Source organism: Hydra vulgaris, chromosome 11 (genome assembly GCF_038396675.1).
Source record: "Hydra vulgaris chromosome 11, alternate assembly HydraT2T_AEP".
NCBI lineage: Eukaryota > Metazoa > Cnidaria > Hydrozoa > Anthoathecata > Hydridae > Hydra > Hydra vulgaris.
The window spans coordinates 36714219-36734861 of record NC_088930.1 but is presented as its reverse complement, the minus strand read 5'-3'; the positions used below and the strand labels follow the sequence as shown (position 1 = coordinate 36734861).

Here is a 20643-nt window from a genome sequence, read left to right as displayed (position 1 = left end):
TACTAGGGGTATAGATAAACAAAACGTTAGGCTGTCTCCTTTAAATAGATCTCAAGAGCCTCAGGGTTTACCTCTTCTATACATGAGACAGTGCATAGTATGCTGTACAAATGCTTGGTTAGTTCCTCGCCTATACTTATTACTTCTGCAAAAACAGAATAATCCTGAAAACATTTTTATTTATAAACATTTTATAGATCATATCTTGTTTAGCTTAAATTATAAAAGTTGTGAGAGAAAGTTAGATTTTTTTTAAAAATCATACCCTGAAAAAACTTCTTTCCGTACTAAATTCGTTGGATATTCCAGATCCGCCAGATTTAGGAACATCCACTACCAAACTAAACTTCTCCTTTAATCCTCGCTAAACCAATATTTTCTTCTCCTTCATCTTCAACTTATTTTTATCTCCCCTAATTTGCTATTTTTCAAAGCCTGTTCGTATGAGATGTGGAGAAGACACCCAGTACATCTCATCCATGCATGAAGAGTCAATATTCCATATGAAAAGCTAGATTTACTAAATGCGTTGCTTTTCTCATAAGTAGTACTTAAATTTTTCATTTCACTTGGAGTTGCCTTACAAATAAAACAACAAAGAGTTAAATAAGTTACATCACTGAGGGCTGTTGCTACTTTGCCATCCAAGATGGTTATTTCTAGTTGATGTTCAATAAAAATATTTTCGACAAGAGTGAGTTTAAGCTCCTGTCCTTTGATATGATTTACCTCCTGAACAAGAATATCTACGTTCTCTTTAACATATTTAAAATATATTGGTCTGCAGTACAAAGTTGATAAAGGCTTCTCATTAACCCGTAAGATTTCAGATGTGGCAACTACAGGCAGTTGAAGTTGTACCAAGCAAGTCAGGAACAGACTTTCTCCAATAAGTTAGATTTTTAAAAAAAATCATACCCTGAAAAAACTTCTTTCCTATTAAATTCGTTGGATATTCCAGATCCGCCGGATCTAGGAACATCCACTACCAAACTAATCTTCTCCTTTAATCCTCGCTAAACCAATATTTTCTTCTCCTTCATCTATAACTTATGTCCAATGAGAAGTCTTCTGTGTAGCTCAAATTCATTGATCAGGTTGCTTCGAAGCAGAAAGAAAATCTTCACGAGTACAATCTTCAGTTTGTAAATAGATTGTCCTGTACTGCTATTAAACCCAACTTTGCTGATTTGTAAAAGTTTGGAATTTGGAGGACAAGTATTGGCAATTTTCATTATCCTCTTGTATATCTTATCTTGTTGTATGGTTTAATATATCTTGAGGTCCTACCTCAGCTGAGTAGTCCTTAACTTGTATTCCAGAGGCAGGGATGCAGTACTCCTTTGCCTCTCGTACTGAATTAAATAAGAGATACATCTTGCTGTATCTTCTTTCCTTGACTTCATTACGCAATATTTGATAATCATTCTTGTATAATTTGTATTGCAATAACAGAGCAAGTCCTTCATTATTACTATAGCAACCACCATGCTGTACTACTCCGTCATCTTTACTACTGAGTATTTCCTGCAATACCTATGCATCTTTTAACCTTCCATTCATCTTGAGATGTATCATTGCAGCAGATAACAGCTATTATTATTTAATTACCAGAATTAATAGGCGGATCTGAAGGTTGAATATTTTCTATAGGCTTGACATTAATATGTAACCAGTTCTAGTACTTAGCCTCAAACCGTGTCATAGTTCTGTTTTTCTCCTTCAATTTTCTTCTAATATCGTTCATGAAATCCCTTTTAAACTTATTCGATATTATCAAACCCAAAATAATGTCTGCCTTGATATCTATTATACTGTTAATCTTCTTTTCCCACTTGGCTTCTTTTCGATTTTAAATAATAAAGCTTTTAAAGTCAGTTGCGATTTCCCAATCGCCCTATTAGAATTCTGCTATTCAAAACAAACATAGGAAAAACTGTGATTTATAGTATTACAATCAAGCATATCTCCTGTAAAAAAAACTCTTCCGACTGCGACATTTTTATGATTTGTTTTCCACTACATTGGATCACGTGACAACCTTTTCCGCCTAATTCTAGACCAACATATGAATATGATTAAAACAATAGCTTTATCAGACCAAGGTTATTCCTATTGACTACGATAAAACTCGCTTACTCTATTGTTGGCGGCGTTGTGCGTTTTGTATTATATGTGTTTGCAAAGTGATAACTGATTTGCTTCAAGGCATAATGAAAAAAAGAAGGGGCGGGGGCCCTAAGCAATTTACTTGGGTGACCTACCCTCTGCAAGGCACTGGCTAGAAAAACAATATTAACATACCTTTGATTTATTTTTTAAAGTGTTAAATAATTGAATATATTAAAAAAATAAAAACTACTAAGTGACAATATTAGCTCTGCTTCGTTTATAAAGATACGTTCTAAATCTATTATAAAGATACGTGCAATACGTCTAATCTTCTAAAATAAAATTTTATGATAATTGGAAAAGTTGTAAACTAATTGGTTGTATTTTAGGTAATATTATTTGTATGTTCATGCTTTTGTTAGTATAAAACCAAATTGAATATCAATTTTTTATAAAGTTATGTTTGTTTATGGTGGTTTACCACTTGAATAATTGCCATACAGTTTGTTTGATAGCATTCCAAAATAGTTAAAAAATGATTCTGTAATTGAGTCTGGAAAATAATTTACTATATCTTCTGTGGTACCATTAGTTTTACAAATAATAGAGGTAATGTTTTTATGTTCTTCCTTTCTTTGTATATTAACAACTTTGTTGTTGTCCATCTAGATTGTTAATTACTTAAATGAGTTTGATGTGTTGATTTAAAATAATTGAAAAAAATAATCTGTAAGTTGAAACACATGGGTCAAATGGTTGATAAAAGGCTTGATTATCTTTTTAAATTACACTGTAAAAAAAAAAAGGTTTCGCAAAAGGTTTTTTACACTCTTATAAGGTTTTCTACCACTAGAAAACCTTTTGGTGTGTAAAAAAAGGTTTTTAAAAGGGTTCTATTAGAAAACCCAAAAAGGCAAAGGGTTTTTTCGTGGTGAAATTAATAAGAAACCAATAAATACCGAGTGCCGTTTATTGACATCGAGGCATAATTAAAAATAGAAAGGGTTTAAAATAGGATCACAGCTGCTTGGTTAGCGAAAGATACTATGACTCAAAATGAGGTTTTGATTTTTAAAAAAAACGAAGACCAGATATATTACTGATTTGAGGAGAAATGTAGGAGAGTACTGGTACATCGATTGATCTATACCTGCCCCAACCCAAACTCTAAGTCGATGTAGCAGCATTCCCTTGCATGTTATCCATAAATTAGCCAATCTAGAAGCACTCTCTTACATTTCTCCCCAAATCAGTAATATATCTGGTCTTCGTTTTTAGAAAAATCAAAACCTCATTTTGAGTCATAGTATCTTTTGCTAACCCAGCTGCTTAGCAATAATGATATCTTAAATAAAATAAATAGTATTTATTTTTATTATATTCCATTATATTTAAAATTGTATTTTGTTAAAATTTTTAAAGTAGAATACGCAAAAGCGTATACTTTTTAAGTTAACCGATTTATTTTACCTATAGGTCAATGTAATTCTTTTTAAAATTTTAAAGTAAAACTAATAATTAACATTTAAAGCAGAGATAATAATAAAGTTAAAGAATTATGTCTGCAAATATTGAAAACTGGTCACCTACAGAAGTAGCCAAATGGCTAATAGATAATGGGTTTAATGAACAAACTGCAGCCGAATTTGAAAGTAATTTTTTTATTATTATGCATTTTATAGTAACATTTAAATTGTACTGTTTACATTGCAGATTCCTTATAATATACAATAGCTAAACATGCCCCAATTTCTTTGTGAATGTGGTAACAATTATTTTTCATTTGGAAAGTATTTGCGACATCTTATCTTGTTTCATGAAAATCAGCCTCTTTTTTACGTTAGATGTGTTTCAAGTGCGTGCAAGCAAACTTTCAAAAGTGCTGATAGTCTAAAAAAACATGTTCAACGAAAGCACAGTAATTTATTAAGAAGCTGGTCTAATGATAATGAAAGTGATCAGGGGAGTAGAAATTGTAAAAATGATAACATTGATTCATCTGAAACAACCGAAGAATCAAATGATCAAAATAATGAAAAATTAGACCAAGACTTTAAATGTAAAAATGTTACTGATATGCTTAATACTTTGGAAAGACATTTTGCATTTCTTCTTTTGCGACTCAGAGAAGTACACATACTTCCAGCCTCTGTTCATGCAGAAATTGCAAAAGATATACAAAACCTACTTTTGATTACACTAAGTAGTTTTAAGGATGTTATATGTCAATATTTATTCAAAAATAATATTTTACCACTGGACAATAATTGGGCACATATAACAGACACAGAAAGATTGCTGCAATTCATGGGCGAGATGTCTTCAAATGAAAATAGACTAATAGGATTATTGAAAAGCAAAAATATGATTGCAATGCCTAGACAAATAGATTTTAGAATAAATAATACAATTGGTGTTTTTCAATACATTCCAATTCTCGAAGTTTTATCAAAATTAGTTTCCCATGAAGATGTTTACAACTGTTTGGGTGACAGTTACAATCAGTCTCTTTCTAATAATGATTTTATGATATCCTTTTGTGACAGTGAACTTTTTCATAGTGACAATTTTTTTTCTGAAAATCCAAGTGCATTGCAGATTCAGTTATATGTAGATGAAGTTGAGCTTTGCAATCCAATAGGAGCTAAGCGAGGGAAGCATAAAGTGACTGCATTTTATTTTATGTTAGGCAATATTCCATCTGAGTTTCGTTCAAAGCAAAAATTTATTCATTTGGCTTTATTGATTGAACATAAATTTATAAAAATGGCCAAATATGACTACACTGAAGTTCTTCGTCCATTAATTCATGATTTAAATGTACTGCAGAGAGAAGGAATTGAGGTTTCCGTCAATGGATTACGTCAATGTTTAAAAGGCAAACTTACAGGTATATCGGCTGATATGCTTTCAGCTCATGCTATAGGAGGATTTCAGTAGTATTTCCATACTGGAAGAATTTGTCGTTTCTGTATGGTGGACAAGTCAGAAATTGGAAATAACTTTAGTGAAAGCACTCTTCGTCTCAGAACTCCGAAAATTCATGAATATCACTTAACTGCTATAACTGATAATGCAGCAAACAAGAATGTGTATGGTGTTAACAAAAAGTGTGACTTTTTAGAGTTGGATAACTTTGATGTACTTACAGCTTTCCCTCCAGATATAATGCATGACTTATTTGAAGGCATTATGCCAGTAACTTTAAAATGTGTTATCAAGTATTTGTTACGCTCTTGTAATACATTATCAATAAATAATATAAATGATTCTATAAACAAAATTCATTTAATTAATTCGTCTAATCGCCCTTGCCAATTACCTAAAAACATAGCATCAGATAAAGCGCACATAAATGGAACAGCTGTACAGAAGCTAGAACTTTTCCTATTGTTTTCGCAGTTAGTCGGTAATGATGTACCACAGGGAAATATTGGCTGGGAGGTTTATCTTATACTTCGCGAAATATGTGACATTGTTATTGCCCCAATTGTAGACAGTGACAGTATATACATGTTAGAAGAATTAGTTGCTATGTTTTTGAAAACATTTTCTGAAGTATTTGGTTCTGAATATATTATTCCAAAAATGCACATGCTTGTTCATTACCCTCGTCTGATACGTCTTTTTGGGCCTTTACGAAATTTTTGGTGTTTACGTTTTGAATCTAAACATCAGTATTTTAAAAAAGCTGCCTCAAATGGACGATGTTTCAAGAATATTACCAAAACATTATCAAAGCGTCATCAAATGTTGCAGTGCTGGGAAATGCTGACAGATGATATGCTTTTATCTAATTATACTGTGTCTGGAAATGCACCAAGATTTTTTCATAACTTGGATGTTAAAGTACAAGAAGTTATAAGATTGTTACTTGATTTAGATATAGAAGGGAATGAATCCATTGTTATAGCGAAATCAATATCAATTGATAGTATTTGCTATTCTATTAAAGCAGTGTATGTGTTGCATACTGTTACAGAAGAAACTGTCCCAATTTTTTTTAAAATCATACACATTGTCTGTTTACGTGACTGTTGGTTGTTATGTGGACACCTGTTGACACCAAATTATTTTTCACATCATTTGCATTCTTATCAAGTTTTGGATGAAAATGAGTGGACAGTTTGCAGAACAGGATGTTTTATTGATTTTAATCGACATGACTATTTTAAATTCAACAACTGTCAGTATGTGAGCATGAGATATAGCGTTGTGCATCCGTCTTGCTCTTCAATTTAAGGACATGATTATTTGAATACTTATTTAGTTTGTTTAGTTTATGTAGTTTGTTTATTTGAAAATTATGTATGTTTCGTAAAACTATTGTTCTTATTGTTTATTTGCAATAGGGCATGAATTAACCGGTGACTATTTATGTGACCTCACAGAGCAGATGCTAACAGAGCTTTTACCTTTGATAAAAGATAGGATAAGATTTATTCGTCTTTTGAAAACAACAAAACAATCTGTTTCAACAGCATTAGATAATTCTGAATCTACCTATACTGCAGTTGTCAGTGTAAATAATGAAAAGGGCGAAACAACAAACAGTGGCAGTTTTTCAGAAATTGAAGAAGCAGAATGTGTACATAAGTTTGTTATAGTATTTTTACTTTATATACATTTTTTTTTAATAATAACACTCTATCATTGATTTTAATTTATGAGAGTATTTGCATACTTTTATTTAATTTTAATACTTTAATGTTTGTATAATACTTGTGTTTAAGAACTATTATGCATTTAATGATGAATATCATTGTTATAAATTATATTTTTACCCATATTAAATTACAGTTGAATGAGATACTTTAAATCAGAGTAATTTAAAGAAATTACTCTGGTTTGCTTGAATTACTGTGATAGTTTATTTTATTTATTTAGCCAGATGCAAGAATTTCCTTTTGTATATCAGTTGCCACTTTTTCCGGGTAATATTATAGCTAAGCTACAATGTCAAGACAAGGCTAGTTTTGGTTTAGGCTCAAAAAGCAAAGCCCTCTTAATTGATGCACTATTTGATGACTTAAAAAGGCGTGACATTTTGTAAGTTGAAAATTTTTCTTGTTTTATACTTTGCCGACTCTGAGTTTGCCATTTCCATTTCATCAATTTTTCATGAATAATTATTTTTCATATTTTAAAAAATAATTTGTTCTTTAGTTTGCTACATTTATGTTATAATATTAATATTAAATATTTTGTAATGTTTTATCAAAAACTGTTTATACAGGTACCCAACCAGAAGAATATATTCTGCTGTTAGCTCAACAGTTATATTAAAATATCCTTTTTTGGCTGATTACGATGGAAGTAGTGTAATGCAATTAGGATTCCATACTTTTTTACATACTTTTATTTGTCATCATTTATTTAATATGAAAATTTTATTTTAGAATTTAATTTATGTCTATTTCACATGTTAAATGGGTGTTTTGAGTTTAGAATACTATTAGAGTAGCTCTTCGAAGGAAATTTAAAAAATACAGACAACCCCTTTGTAGCGAAAATTCAATTGCTGTAATAAGAGAAAAGTTTGGAAGGCCTGGCGTTTCAGGAAGAAAACGAAAAGTAGATCAAGTTGAAATTGATCAACCTGACAACAGCACCCTTTCAAAAACAGCTCGAGTTAAAGTATGTAATAATGTATATAGATATTACTTGCTATAACTTTGTAAAATTGTTGTAATGTTATGTTGTTTAAATGTCAAAAATGTATATTTTCGTTACTGTTCACAAGTTCCAGCTGATTGGTGTAAGGTAATATCCTTCTATATGTACAGTTGTAACTATAACTTCTTTTTATTAGTTGGCTAATGTGATACAAGGTGAGGATCACATAAGCATAAAAAAACATCAAGATGCTTTAAAAAAAGAAATAAAAAAACAGACACCAAACTTTGATTTGATCCAAGATAAAATGAAACGAACTTGCGGGTACAGACAACTTTTCTGCCATGCGCATACAACTGCAGAAGTTCTGGAAGAATTTCCGTGTTTACGACTAAATATTTTTGTAAGATTTTATAAAGAATTATTTTTCTTTTATGAAATGTACTTTTTTTTTACAATATTTCCATTGATTTTCTTTGACAGTTTTGAAAGACTATATTAAAATTATTACCTTATGAACATTAAAATTTTAAATATAGGCTTATTTCTGTAATCATAATGTAGATGAATTTTACAAATGATTTTTATAAATTAAAGTTTACAGCAGATGTGATTTTGCTATATGGTGTAGATGTAACCAAATTAGAAATGAATCTTCTATCCCTTTATAATGCGGTGATCAAAGAAGCAGCCAAAAGATGCAAAAAATATTGTGAATATTCAACAATGATAAACAAACATTTAGAAGAGACTTTGGACAATGGTAAACGACAGGGTAATTTTTATTTATTTTAATTTTTCTTTCTTACAATTCTCTTTTTATCGTAAAATAAAAAATTGTAATATTCCAATAACAATTAAAACTAGTCATAGTAGGCAATAAGTTACACAAGTTTAGTAACTCTAGCAAATATTGATTAACTTAAAAGCATTTGATCATTTATTAATACATTACACATGTATGCTAATACTGCTATTTTATATATACTAGTTTTAACAAATGTATTACTTTGTATGTATTTATAATTAAAGATATAAATACTTTTAGATTGGAAGGTGATGTTAGTTACATTATTGTTGCCCTCATTGTTTGGGGAAAAGGAAGAATTGTTTTTTCCCTTACCAAAACAGGTAGGATGTTTATTGTACATTGTACATTATTTAGTAATTTGCCCTTGATTATATTTTTCTATAGTCCATTGTTTATAGTCCATTCCAAATTAATATGTATTTATCATATATTAAACTATAAAAACTAATTTATTTATTATATATTTAACTATATAAACTAATATATATTTAATAACAAGAAGATCTGATAAATAATAAGAAATATTTAGAAGGAGATCTAAGGAAATGCAAAAATTTACTGGTTTGAGGAAATAAGTTATTAAATTTTCAAGTCTATGTAAATATTCTCATACTAATGACACAATTTAAAAAGTGATGTTGTCTTTTAGGTGAGAAGTCTTCAATAATTTGTATTATATAGAAATGTTATTAGTTAAGAAATTTTAAAATTGAATGGTTTTAAGAGCTTTGTATCAGAGGGATTTTAAGTTGTTTCAGGTTTGTTTTTTGATTAAATGAATTATTATATTTATTTCTTTATTTATACAGGAAATACCACTTAGTCCAGTTATATTGCCACAAGATGACAAATGGAATATATCAGTCGACAAGGAAGTTTTGTTTCCTAAAACTATTTGCACTTTTTCAGAGGCTTTTCAAGCATGGTTTGCAGCATTTTGGATATTCAGCATTGAATTTCCAAAAGGATTGATTAATACTTGTCAATTTTTAGAAAAAGTGCTTCTTGGTGGTAAAGGAAAAGTGCCAAATGTTGTCAGCAAATGGGGCAACCGCCTTTTGCACCTTAATGGTTTTAAGAGCTTTGTATTAGAGGGATTTTAAGTTGTTTCAGGTGTGTTTTTTGATTAAATGAATTATTGTATTTATTTCTTTATTTATATAGGAAATACCAATTAGTCCAGTCATATTGCCACAAGACGACGAGTGGAATGTATCAGTCGACAAGGAAGTTTTGTTTCCTAAAACTATTTGTACTTTTTCCGAGGCTTTTCAAGCATAGTTTGCAGCATTTTGGATATTCAGCATTGAATTCCCAAAAGGATTGATCAATACATGTCAATTTTTAGAAAAAGTGCTTCTAGGTGGTAAAGGAAAAGTGCTAAATGTTGTCAGCAAATGGGACAACCGCCTTTTGCACTAATATTTATGGCTTTTGTTTTTTGTATGTTTTTGTTGTTAATCTTTATAATTTATTTATGTTTTTTTGTCACTAAATTCGAATAAACTCATATTTCTAAATTTTATTATATTTTGTGCTACTAGGCGATTTCTTGATTTAATTTTTGAAAATAAGTCTTAACGGTAAGTAAATTTCATGTAATACTTTTAACGTTGGAATATAATAGTTGTAATAGTTAAATTTGAAGCAGAAAATTTGTATAATAACTCGTAATAGTTTTACATAATAGTTTTAACGTTATTTTCCAATTTGTTTCGTTTTGTACAACTTGTTTGTTTTTGTTCAACATTTATTGACCTATCTCTGATTATTGTAATGTTTTTTTTTTATTTAATGTAAACTTTACTGTATATTACTTTGATGTTATAAGATTTTAAACATTATTACAGAATTTTCTTTATTGAGTTTTCATATTGCGTGCAAAATTACAGTGGAATTAAAGAATCTAAATATTTGCATATAAGCAATATTATGTATAAATTAAATGTTTCAACTAAAGTGTATATTCAATCTATCCTAAGTATAATATTACTGAACCAACTTTATACGTGCTTGAAATCGTTATTGCGTAATATAAAAAATTATTGAATAATTTATAATTCAAATTAAAAACGAAAGTACAAGTTAAAAAAGGGTTTTCCAGTTTCGGATTAAAGGTTTTTAAAAAAAGGGTTTTCTAGAAAACCTTTAAAGGGTTCCACCCTCGGGACAAAGTAAAAAACCTTTTAGAGCTATTTAAAAAACCCTTTTTTTTTTACAGTGTAGTTGCTACATCGAATAAAAATTAGAATGTTTATCATCTCCCCAACTATTCAATAAAGTATTAGAATTATTCAAATTTGATGCATAATTAAAAAATCATAAAAAGTTTAAATCATTGTTGAAAAGCATTGCAAAACAGTAAATGACAATGTTTTTGTTAGTTCAAATGTTACTGTTTGTATTGTTTTAGCTAAAGTGTATCAGTTTTGTGAGAACACAGCTGTCTAATTCAAAACTATGAATTCAAATACTAAAAACAAACAATTAAAAGTTGACACCCGTACCCCGTGATACTTGATACCTAGTTTTTTCCATGATCTCATGCATTTGAAACTGTTTCTTGCAATTGTGTGGGAAAGCAGTGATATATTCAGAAATATTTTGGGTGGGGGAATGTTGAAACATTTTTGTATATTGTATTAAGATTTGCGTCATTTTTTTTTTTTTTACAATGTCCTACATTTCTAAGATATTTTAGGATTTTCAGATTCTGGTGGGGGAAGATGTATCCCCAATCCCCCTCAATCCATCACTGGGGACACGTATGAAATATTAAAGAAAATATTCTGACATAAAAATGATTCAATTTGATTTAAAATGAAACTGTTTTAATGAAATTTTGTGTTACTAAAGTTTACTTTAATGTGATAAAATAAAGTACCAATAAAAATAACTATTCAGTCTAAACTGAATAGGTATCTTTTATTTATTTTTAATATAAAATCTACTAATATAAAAAATAAATCAATTTAAAAACAAATCTACTAACTCAAACAATTTATTATTCATTTTTTATTTGTAGATGTGCTTTTACTTGTATGAACTGAGCAATCCATTGTTTTCCAAATAATTTAGCAATCGCTTAAGACCCTTAAACATCAGACGGGTCTCTAATATTTTTAGAAAAAATGTTCTTTAAAAGCATATCATGTTGGGTCTCAAGAAAAGTGCAACTTTATAAAAAATTTAAAAATAATAACCATTTTATATAAAGATTACTCGTTTTTATTTTATGTTAAAAATCGTTTTTTAACATAAAATAAAAAAGTACATAATTTAATAGTTTTTTTAAATAAACTTTTTAAATTTTTGTTTCGATAAATTTTTTTAATTAATTTTATAAAGTTTCACTTCTTTTGAGACCCAACATGGTATGCTTTTAAAGAACGTCTTTTTCAAAATATTAGGGACCCGTCCAATGTTTAATGTCTTGAGCAACCTCTAAAAATCTTTTTTTATTTAAAAATTTTTTAAATTTAGTATAAATTTATTACGTAGAACACAATTAGGGGGTATCATCAGACATTTTCAAAAAATGTTGTTTTATCATACACCCTAATATATATATATATATATATATATACATATATATATATATATATATATATATATATATATATATATATATATATATATATATATATATATATATATACATATAGCAATATTACCTCCTTAAATACTCATATTAAAATTTTTGTTAACATAAATTAATTGCGCTTTTTCTCGTGAATTGTACGAGGAAAAGTGACAACTTGCTTTTCGGCATATCATTTTATCGTTGTGGTTTCATAATTGACAGTTGAGCCAATATAATAAAATGATGTGCCATTTTGTTAACTTTTTGAAAGTTATAAGTTATATTTTCAGAATATACACACTATAAGTAAAACAATCTGTTAATGTTTCAACCAACAAAAAATGCGTGCTAGATATATACTACTATAAATATTCAGCACGCATTTTTTAGTACCCCAATATATGTTACTTGTAATTTGCATATCTGACATAACTTTTGTAAGAAATTCACACTTTTAATTAACACAACTTGACGCAACATTCAATTAATGACTTGACCAACGTAGAAATAAAACAAATAATTAAAGTACTTCACTAAAGTCTGTTTCCCACTTCGCTGATAAAGGTCTGTTGCCCACAAAAATGTACTTGGTGTTACCAAATACTCGGCCGCCGAATAGTCGCCGAATAGTTTACAAGATAAGTTCACAACTTTCTTCAGAGTTGCTATAAATTTTTTCTGCTTAAAATACTTATAACTTTTATGGAAAATAAAAAGAATGGTTTTAATTTTTTTAATTTTTAAAAGCTGCCACTAAAAATGTCTTTAAATTTAATGCCACACAGTTTTGATTTTATGTTTTTGTCATGTTTTTTTTGTCACTTACCTTTATTCTTTTAACAATATTACAAAAATAGATTTTTGAAAGAAAAAATATAGTACCTCCAAATATATATGAACAACAAGAAACCAGAATAAAAATAGATTGTAACACCTGAAAAAAACAAAAAAAACAACACATAAAACACCTACAATTTAAGTAAATTTAAAGTTGCGTATTTAAAGCATCATTAAAACCATAAAACCATTTAATGAAATTAAAACTTAGACACTGCTATTTATTTACATTAAAATATCATGAAAAAATAATATCAAAAACGAATATATATTTTAAATATATACTGTCTTTTATTTGAGAAAGAGAAACAGATAAAGTAGATAAATTAAATTTATGTAACCTTTTATTTTTTAAGACTGTATATTTACAAGAGCAATAACCTTAAATCTCAATAAATTTAAGCTACCGATCTTACAATAACTTAGCGTTTTTAGTATAACGTTAATATTCGTGATCAGTGGGTTAAGCCTTGTGGGTTATGCCTTTTGACTTATCCCTTGTGTGGGTTAAGCTTTGTGAGATCAGTGGGTTATTAAACCATAAGGTGAGAGACTTTTGTTTAAAGTAAGGATTTACAGAAATTTTGGCTTTGACACGCCGAAGCTTCGGCACTTTTGAAGAAGCGTCTGCCTTGGGCGAGACCAGGAGTTTTTTTTGCCAAATCATTTTCTTCGGCAGTTTATTTTTTGATAAATAAAGTAGATAAGCAGCTGCTATTTATAAAATTTGAATAATGCTTTAGTCTTGATAATTTTAATGATAATAAAAAAGGATCAATGATTAGCAACCATTCAGAAATGGATGATCGCAAACCGTTGACTTTTTTTGGACTTTTTTTTAAAACTTTTTTTGGTTTCTCTTTTTCTTTTTAAATGAATAAAAAAAAAAATATCTTTAGTTTTTGCCGCGATTTGTGTCACTGCAATGGATAGTGAATGATCTTTGAGTTAGATAAAGCATATTTTGTCAATTTAACTAGTGATAGTTGGACATACCGCCGCACAGTCCAATCTTTTTACTGTTTAACTTTTAGATATGTCGAACCTGAGTTTAAAATTAGGTATATCATTTTTAATATCAAAAAATTTTTTAATGAAGCTCTGCAAACATGAGAAACTGCATGAAAAGATTCATGTGTTTTTAACTGTAATGCAGCCAACGTTCTATCTGTCACTAAATAGTCGTATTAGAAGGATAAACATCTACCGTACATACTTTTTTTTTTAAGGTTATTTAGGTGCTCCCAGAAGTCCTTACGGTCTTATCACGGAGAGCATTTAACTAGAAGTTCAAGCCTCCATCATTAGCAATGTCAGAAAACAAACACCACCAAGTGACATAATTGGTGTTTTTCAAGCATTTACAGGACATTTTTGTGACTCGTTCAGCACTGTAAAAAACTTAAAGAAATTCAAGTACTTCTAAAATTAGCAGAGCATTAAATAATTCAAGATGTCTTCATCTTTTGGAGATCAACATACAATACGCATATGAGGATTTGTAAGTAAAAAAAGACTATTATATTAAATTACCAGGACTCAAACAAATACAAAGAGCACAAAATCAAGAGTAACTTGCTGAAATGCTTGAACTTATCAAACACTTTGAAACACTTTGATTGTCCTGTAAATAACATGAATGCAAAAATGTATTACATCAGTGATTTATGTACATGAGATGTCCATTTATTGTTAAGAAAAACTTTTTGATCAAGATGGAAAAGTTTCTTTTTTTCATTAGGTTTTTCTTCTTAATTCTCCAGGCTTCCTCCAATGTCGTATAATCTTTCTATTACCCTCAATTAACCAAATTGTGTATTTTGTTTTCCATTGTCTACCACAACCTGACCCAAATTATCAAAAATGTTGACAAGCACTTTTACCAGTGGTTCACGATCAGACGCTGCATTCTTAAAATTACTAGTCAGATTTTGTAATCGTTTCTGGACACAGTCAATTTTCCAAAATATGATGAAATCTATTACATTAATTTTGATTATCGTGAAGAAATTTAAACGTGTTAAAAAAATTCTTCAACACAATTTAATTGCTCAACTGAGGTTTGTTTTGCGCGAACAAGACCATAAACCGATAAGAAAGCAATTACAGGTGCTCATATAAAGACACTATTAGTAGTACTTGACTTGGTTATATAAGAAAGTTTTGCGTACAACTTCATCTGTTTAAATCAAATGCCTATTTAAAGCAAGCGGAAACATTTTTAAAACTTAATTAAACAGGCCTTAGCATGGAGAAAAGATTGTATTTTTAAATTTATAGCATGCCTAAATTAATTGAAGAGTTGTTATTTAATAAGTACACTAAATATCAGTAAGTGAATTATATATTCAAGACTGCAAAGTTACTTTGTACCTTATTTTTTACTTTATTAATAGTAAATCATAAAATAGAAAATATTTTAGGTAATAAATTTGGTATTAACTAGTAACTTATAACTACCTGCTTATATAATATAAATGCATATAAGTAACTGCTTCCTGTCTTATTTCCATTAAATATATATTTTTTTAATAAAATAAAAATTAGAGAAGCTACATCATAAAGGCTCATAAAATTATTCTGGGATTTTATTATTAGTCTGATGATTTGCAAGGTGGTGAAGAATCGGCATATTTAAAAATACGATGACCTTTATTTTTTTTTAATCGGCAAAAGTTATATAATTAAGTCTTGACAGAAAAGTCATCACCTCTTGATTGCTTAGAACAAGCAGCTGATTTATATGTGATAATTTCATTGTGATCTCTTATTTGTGCTTCTCCTCATTTATAACGCTTTAATATTCATGGTATTTTTCGGTTGATATCAAGTATTTCTAATATTCATTACTTATTATTTATTTTTCTCTAGTATTCATTGTTTAATAAAGCTAGATATCAATTTTTAGCTTTAACATTTTTAGCTTTTTAGATAGAAAAAATCCTTTTTGTGTGTCATGGTAATAATAAAGTTTAAACATAAAAAAAGTTTATAAGATTGCACTTAAGTTTTAAAAAGGCTGTTATAAAATTTTGCGACGTTTAACTTAGACGTCTATCGTATTTAATTTAAAATCATTTCGTAAATGGGTGGTTGTGCTATGTGCAACACCTGAACAACCACTTCTAATCTCTTCTAATCTGAATCTCTTTGTCCATCTGTTGTTTTACAATCCCAATACCAAATACAAATATTTGATATTTTTTTCATCTAGTTTTTCCTAATAAATTTTTTTATTTCAAAGTATAGTCCCGTAATAACACATCTTTTTTATTTCAAATTTTTTTTAATGATTTGCAACTTATGACTAAATCTACCAATTATCATTTTTATAATACTTTTTTTAAACACCTGTTCCCGACCAATCCTTTTGTTTTTATTTTTCAACGCTACCCAAACCTTATTGCGTTTCAGTAATAGTTGTTATTTTTGTATCAACAATTATATTTCTTATTTTAGTTATTAAATTGCTCCAGGAGTTGGGCTTAAAAGTAAAAAAACTCAATTTGACAAAATTTATCAAGTCAAGAAAGCTTAACAATCTTGTCACAAGAGCATTGTTGAAGACCACTTAAATAGGCAGTTCACGTCCGTCTCCTTATCAGATATTGCATGTATGGCCATTGAACCATGGAGTTCTTAATTCTAGTACAATCGCTCTAACTGAATTCCTAATACGAAGTTTAAAATTTGCGAGTTTTTGATGTGAATGTACGATATAAACTTATAGTCTATTATGAGTCTGTTTGAATATAAGTTTTAACTTGGTAATAACACCGAATCTAGCATTATCAATGCATCAAAGTTTTACACGGCCCTTGGTGTATTTTTTATGGTTGTTTTTAAAAAGTTTATTTACGCATCATCAAAATAAAAACAAAACATAATACAACAACAGTGCAATAAAACTTAAAATATAAAACTTGCATAAAAATGCTGGATTAAAGTAGACAAAATTATGCTGTTAAATACAAACAAACTTAGTTAATTTAGTTAATTTTGAAAAAGTCACTTATGATAATTTAAACAATTGCATGTTATTTATAAATGCTTGTTATGAACACTTTATATTATATGCTAATTCGCACTATGCAATATACAACTTTATAAAGTAATAACTACCTTTTCCATTCCAAATCCTAATTATTCAAAAATAATACCCATTTAAAATCCACTGATTAAAATTCTTAAACAAAAAAAGAAAAAAAGAAAAGAAATGACACAATTTACAAAAACATTTTTTTTACTTCAAATATAAATTAGCTCTTGAAAGATAAAATAAAAAATTTATTTATACTACAAATAAATATTTAACAAAATAAATTATTTAAACTAATTTTCTTCTTGAATTGGAGAGTTTCTAAAACACCGAATTCTAAAAAGCCAAAACATTGAAATGCCGAAAAAACTCCACTGAATAAGAAGTCGTCCATAAATTACATCACGCAATTTTTTGATCCATCCTACCTCGTAACGCATCGAAACATTTTATTGACCCCCTCCCCCAACAATACGCAACAATTTTGTAACCCCCTCCCCCCCACATCTCTGAAAAAATTTTTTTTAACGATTTTAAATAAACAATGTCTTTAAACTTCTTAGCTTCTTCGAGTTAATTAATTAGTACTTTTCAGTCTGTTTAACCCTTTTTTTTTTACCCCAATAGTACGGTGTAAAATTGTATAAATTAACATCGCTATCCTAAACATCATCCTATTTTTGAATAGCTATTTTTCCGATATAAATATGTAAAATTATTTTTTTATAGATATAATTTTCTCTCAATTAGACGTATTAGCGTGGCCGAGTGGATTACGCTTCCGGTGTCGTAGTACTTAAGAGTGGTATTGTACAACGAGTTCAATTTATTAATATATTAAATAATATTATTATACAAATATGCGATAAACACAAAGAAGATTGTAGATCACAGCTTGAGTTGCTCGAGTCCGTTGTTGTTTGAAAGGTTACTCCAAGAGAGCGAGACTTCAATAAACTCGCTATTTATACAAATTTTTAAGGGAATTTGTATAAATTCCCTTGGGAATTTGTATAAATAGCGAGTTTATTGAAGTCTAGAACATTAATTATTATATACAAACAGCCAATCCAAATGATTAACGTTTATTACGATTAGATTAGCGCAACATCCGGCTCCCAGTCGGCATATCTAGTATTTTAAATACTCGGAGTATTGATCACGTATAACATACCGCCGTTGATACCAGAAAAATACGCATAAGTTTCGAATTCGAGTTCAATACCACTTATTTATCAAAAATACGTATTATTTAATATTTGATCAAAATCGGATACGCACACCCTGTAAATATCCATGGCTAACATCACCCGAAAGGACCGAACAAATCCTTTTAGATGGGCATTATATAGACCTAGTGTGAACATTTAGAGCTGTTTTTGAAATCTTTTAACTACGTCCAAGCCATTTTTTTCATTTTTAAGTTATATAGTGAAAATAACCCAAATCCAAGATTTTCCAAAAAAATAAACAGCTCAAAATCAACACTTACAATGCAAAGCTTGTTAAATGTTCAGTTGAACACAGGACTATCCAACACGGGAATGCGACAACTTGCCTCAACACTTAACAAAGCAACAGAAACTCGACTAGTTGAGCCATTTTTCCAGCAAAAGTTTGCTGCTGTAGGAAAATCGTTGAATGATTTCTTTCAACTATCAGTTGTCAACATTTCAGCAGAAAAAGGAAAAGCTGAAGAGAAGAGAACAATCATTACCCGATCTTGATCAAATATCAACATATAACAGAAAAACGAAAATCTTTGCTTTAAAGCGCATGCTTAAACTGAAATTGTTGATGCATGTTTCCATACCCCAAAGTCAGGTGGCGTCTTAAGGTCCGCAAATTTCGTAAATATTTCAACATAATTATTTCAAGCATTAATAATTATTTGTTTTGATACACTTACGGTATTTACTTTTGTATAATTACAGTTCAAAAACATTCACTACGTAGAGAAATAACATTGTGAAAAACGTAATTTTCATATTTTTTCATAAAAAATAACGTAATTTTCATATTTTTTCTTTGCCTTTAACTTTTGAATTAATAAACTTAAATGTAAATGTTTATTTGGATTTATGACGAAAAATATCCAATTTGCTGTAGTTGTACATTTCAAAGTAGAACGAAAAAAAAAAAAGTAAACGGTTATCAGTAATTTAAATTTTTAAATTTAGTTTATTATTATTTTTTCATAAAATATCCATACATATTGTTCTATTATTTGTTATTACTGTTAGCATTATCCCTTAAATTTCTTAAATAAATTTATTTTAGAAAATAGAAATAATAGTAATCAAAACTGTGATAATAAGTTTTCTATTTTTTCTAGTATTATTAGCTATGTTATTTTTAGCTACTTTTAAGAACTTTCTTTTACTTTAGAACATATATTCGATGTTCTATAAGATACCAATCAACCAATTGAAGTATAAATAAAAATTACAAAAAACTAATACGGTTTATTTAATTGAAAATTTTTTCCCATTTTTAAAATTTTTTTTCAATGTTTTCTTTTTCTTTTTTTTTTATACTAAAAGTTTTTTCTACCAGTTTAAAAAAATTTTAAACTAATATTTTGCCATGTTAATGCAAATAATGAAAGCAAAAACAAATACTTTTTACTGCTACCTTCTTTTGCAATAAAAATATCCACTTTTTTATGAACAAATTGTGGATGCATAACTTTAATATCAAAAGATATTTCTGTGAAAAGTATTTCACAGAATTATCTTTTGATAAATACTAATAAGAAGTTATTGAAAGTCATCATATTTAATATTAATGTATGTTGCATGTAAATTGTTTATATTAAAGTTTCTTATAATTTAAAATAAATTCTTTCCTTTATCTATTTATTAGAAACTAGGCTGATGCAAATAACTATAAAGGTTCTTTTTTTAAACTTTTTTGTAAATAATCTTTCACATTATCTTTGTTTCTTTGACTTCAGTAATTTCAAATTAAATATAAAGTGAAAAATTGCATTAAATCATTTAAAGTTTGAACACAAAATTAAATTTGGTAGAAATATTCAGATTTTTATTATTTTTCAAACCAAAAAATTTTGTGATGAAATTTTCATTTAACTGTTATTGTTAACTTATTATTTTAACAATGTTATTGCTTTTTGTTTAAATTTCATTTTGATTTCTAATAAAAATAGTGCAAAGGAGGTTTTTTGTTCCGCTAGCTTTTACTACATCCTGTATAACTGAGCATAAAGAAAAAGTTAGCTGTTGATGAATTTTATAAACCCTGTTTATAAAATTTGAAAAAATGTGAAAATAAAATACTGTTTTTTAGCCTTAGCTATAAGTTATGTATAAGCTTTGCTGTTAAGTTCAGTTACACAAAGCTGTAGAATCTAGATAGAACAATTTAGATCATTATTCCCAAACTAGCCATCATTTAGTTTCATATTTGCAACGTTGTCAGAGATTACAATGGTACACTTTGTTAGTTGGTTACTTGTCAATTATATTAAAGAATTCTTAAAATTCTTCAACATATTTACAACATTTGAAAGCCTGTAACGTTAAGTTGAGTTAATCTATTGTACTGCTAATGAATGAAAAGATGCTGTGATTCATCTGCCAGTTCATTTGTTTTGCTACATAGTTCATATTTTTTATTTCCAAT

General features: G+C 28.4%; 2 protein-coding genes across 5 annotated transcripts in view; one reads left to right on the top strand and one right to left on the bottom strand.

Moving 5' to 3' along the window:
• Nucleotides 1-17209, bottom strand: part of LOC101240273 (uncharacterized) — a 57063-nt gene extending 39854 nt beyond the window's left edge. Inside the window, exons 1-2 of one of the 3 annotated variants that reach the window (XM_065810954.1) lie at nucleotides 17082-17209; nucleotides 13005-13056 (exon numbers count right to left, since the gene is read on the bottom strand). In XM_065810954.1, the coding sequence (XP_065667026.1) occupies nucleotides 13005-13056; nucleotides 17082-17090 (61 nt within the window). In that variant the 5' untranslated portion in view covers nucleotides 17091-17209. The remainder of the gene's footprint in view (nucleotides 1-13004; nucleotides 13057-17081) is intronic. The other 2 variants (XM_065810956.1, XM_065810955.1) reach the window with 2 other exon arrangements.
• LOC136071753 (sterile alpha motif domain-containing protein 3-like) lies at nucleotides 3084-10388 on the top strand. Of its 2 annotated transcripts, XM_065810952.1 has the most exons (11): nucleotides 3084-3142; nucleotides 3446-3764; nucleotides 6465-6708; nucleotides 7000-7161; nucleotides 7349-7433; nucleotides 7561-7749; nucleotides 7925-8131; nucleotides 8326-8503; nucleotides 8777-8859; nucleotides 9349-9610; nucleotides 9704-10388. In XM_065810952.1, exons 2-11 carry the CDS (start codon nucleotides 3671-3673, stop codon nucleotides 9715-9717), a joined length of 1518 nt encoding a protein of 505 aa, XP_065667024.1. In that variant the 5' UTR covers nucleotides 3084-3142; nucleotides 3446-3670; the 3' UTR covers nucleotides 9718-10388. The 2 variants fall into 2 exon arrangements, with proteins under 2 accessions (XP_065667024.1, XP_065667025.1); XM_065810953.1 differs by lacking the exon at nucleotides 3084-3142 and having other exon boundaries at nucleotides 3616-3764; nucleotides 6465-6700; nucleotides 9349-9775.
• Nucleotides 17210-20643: the final 3434 nt, after the last annotated feature.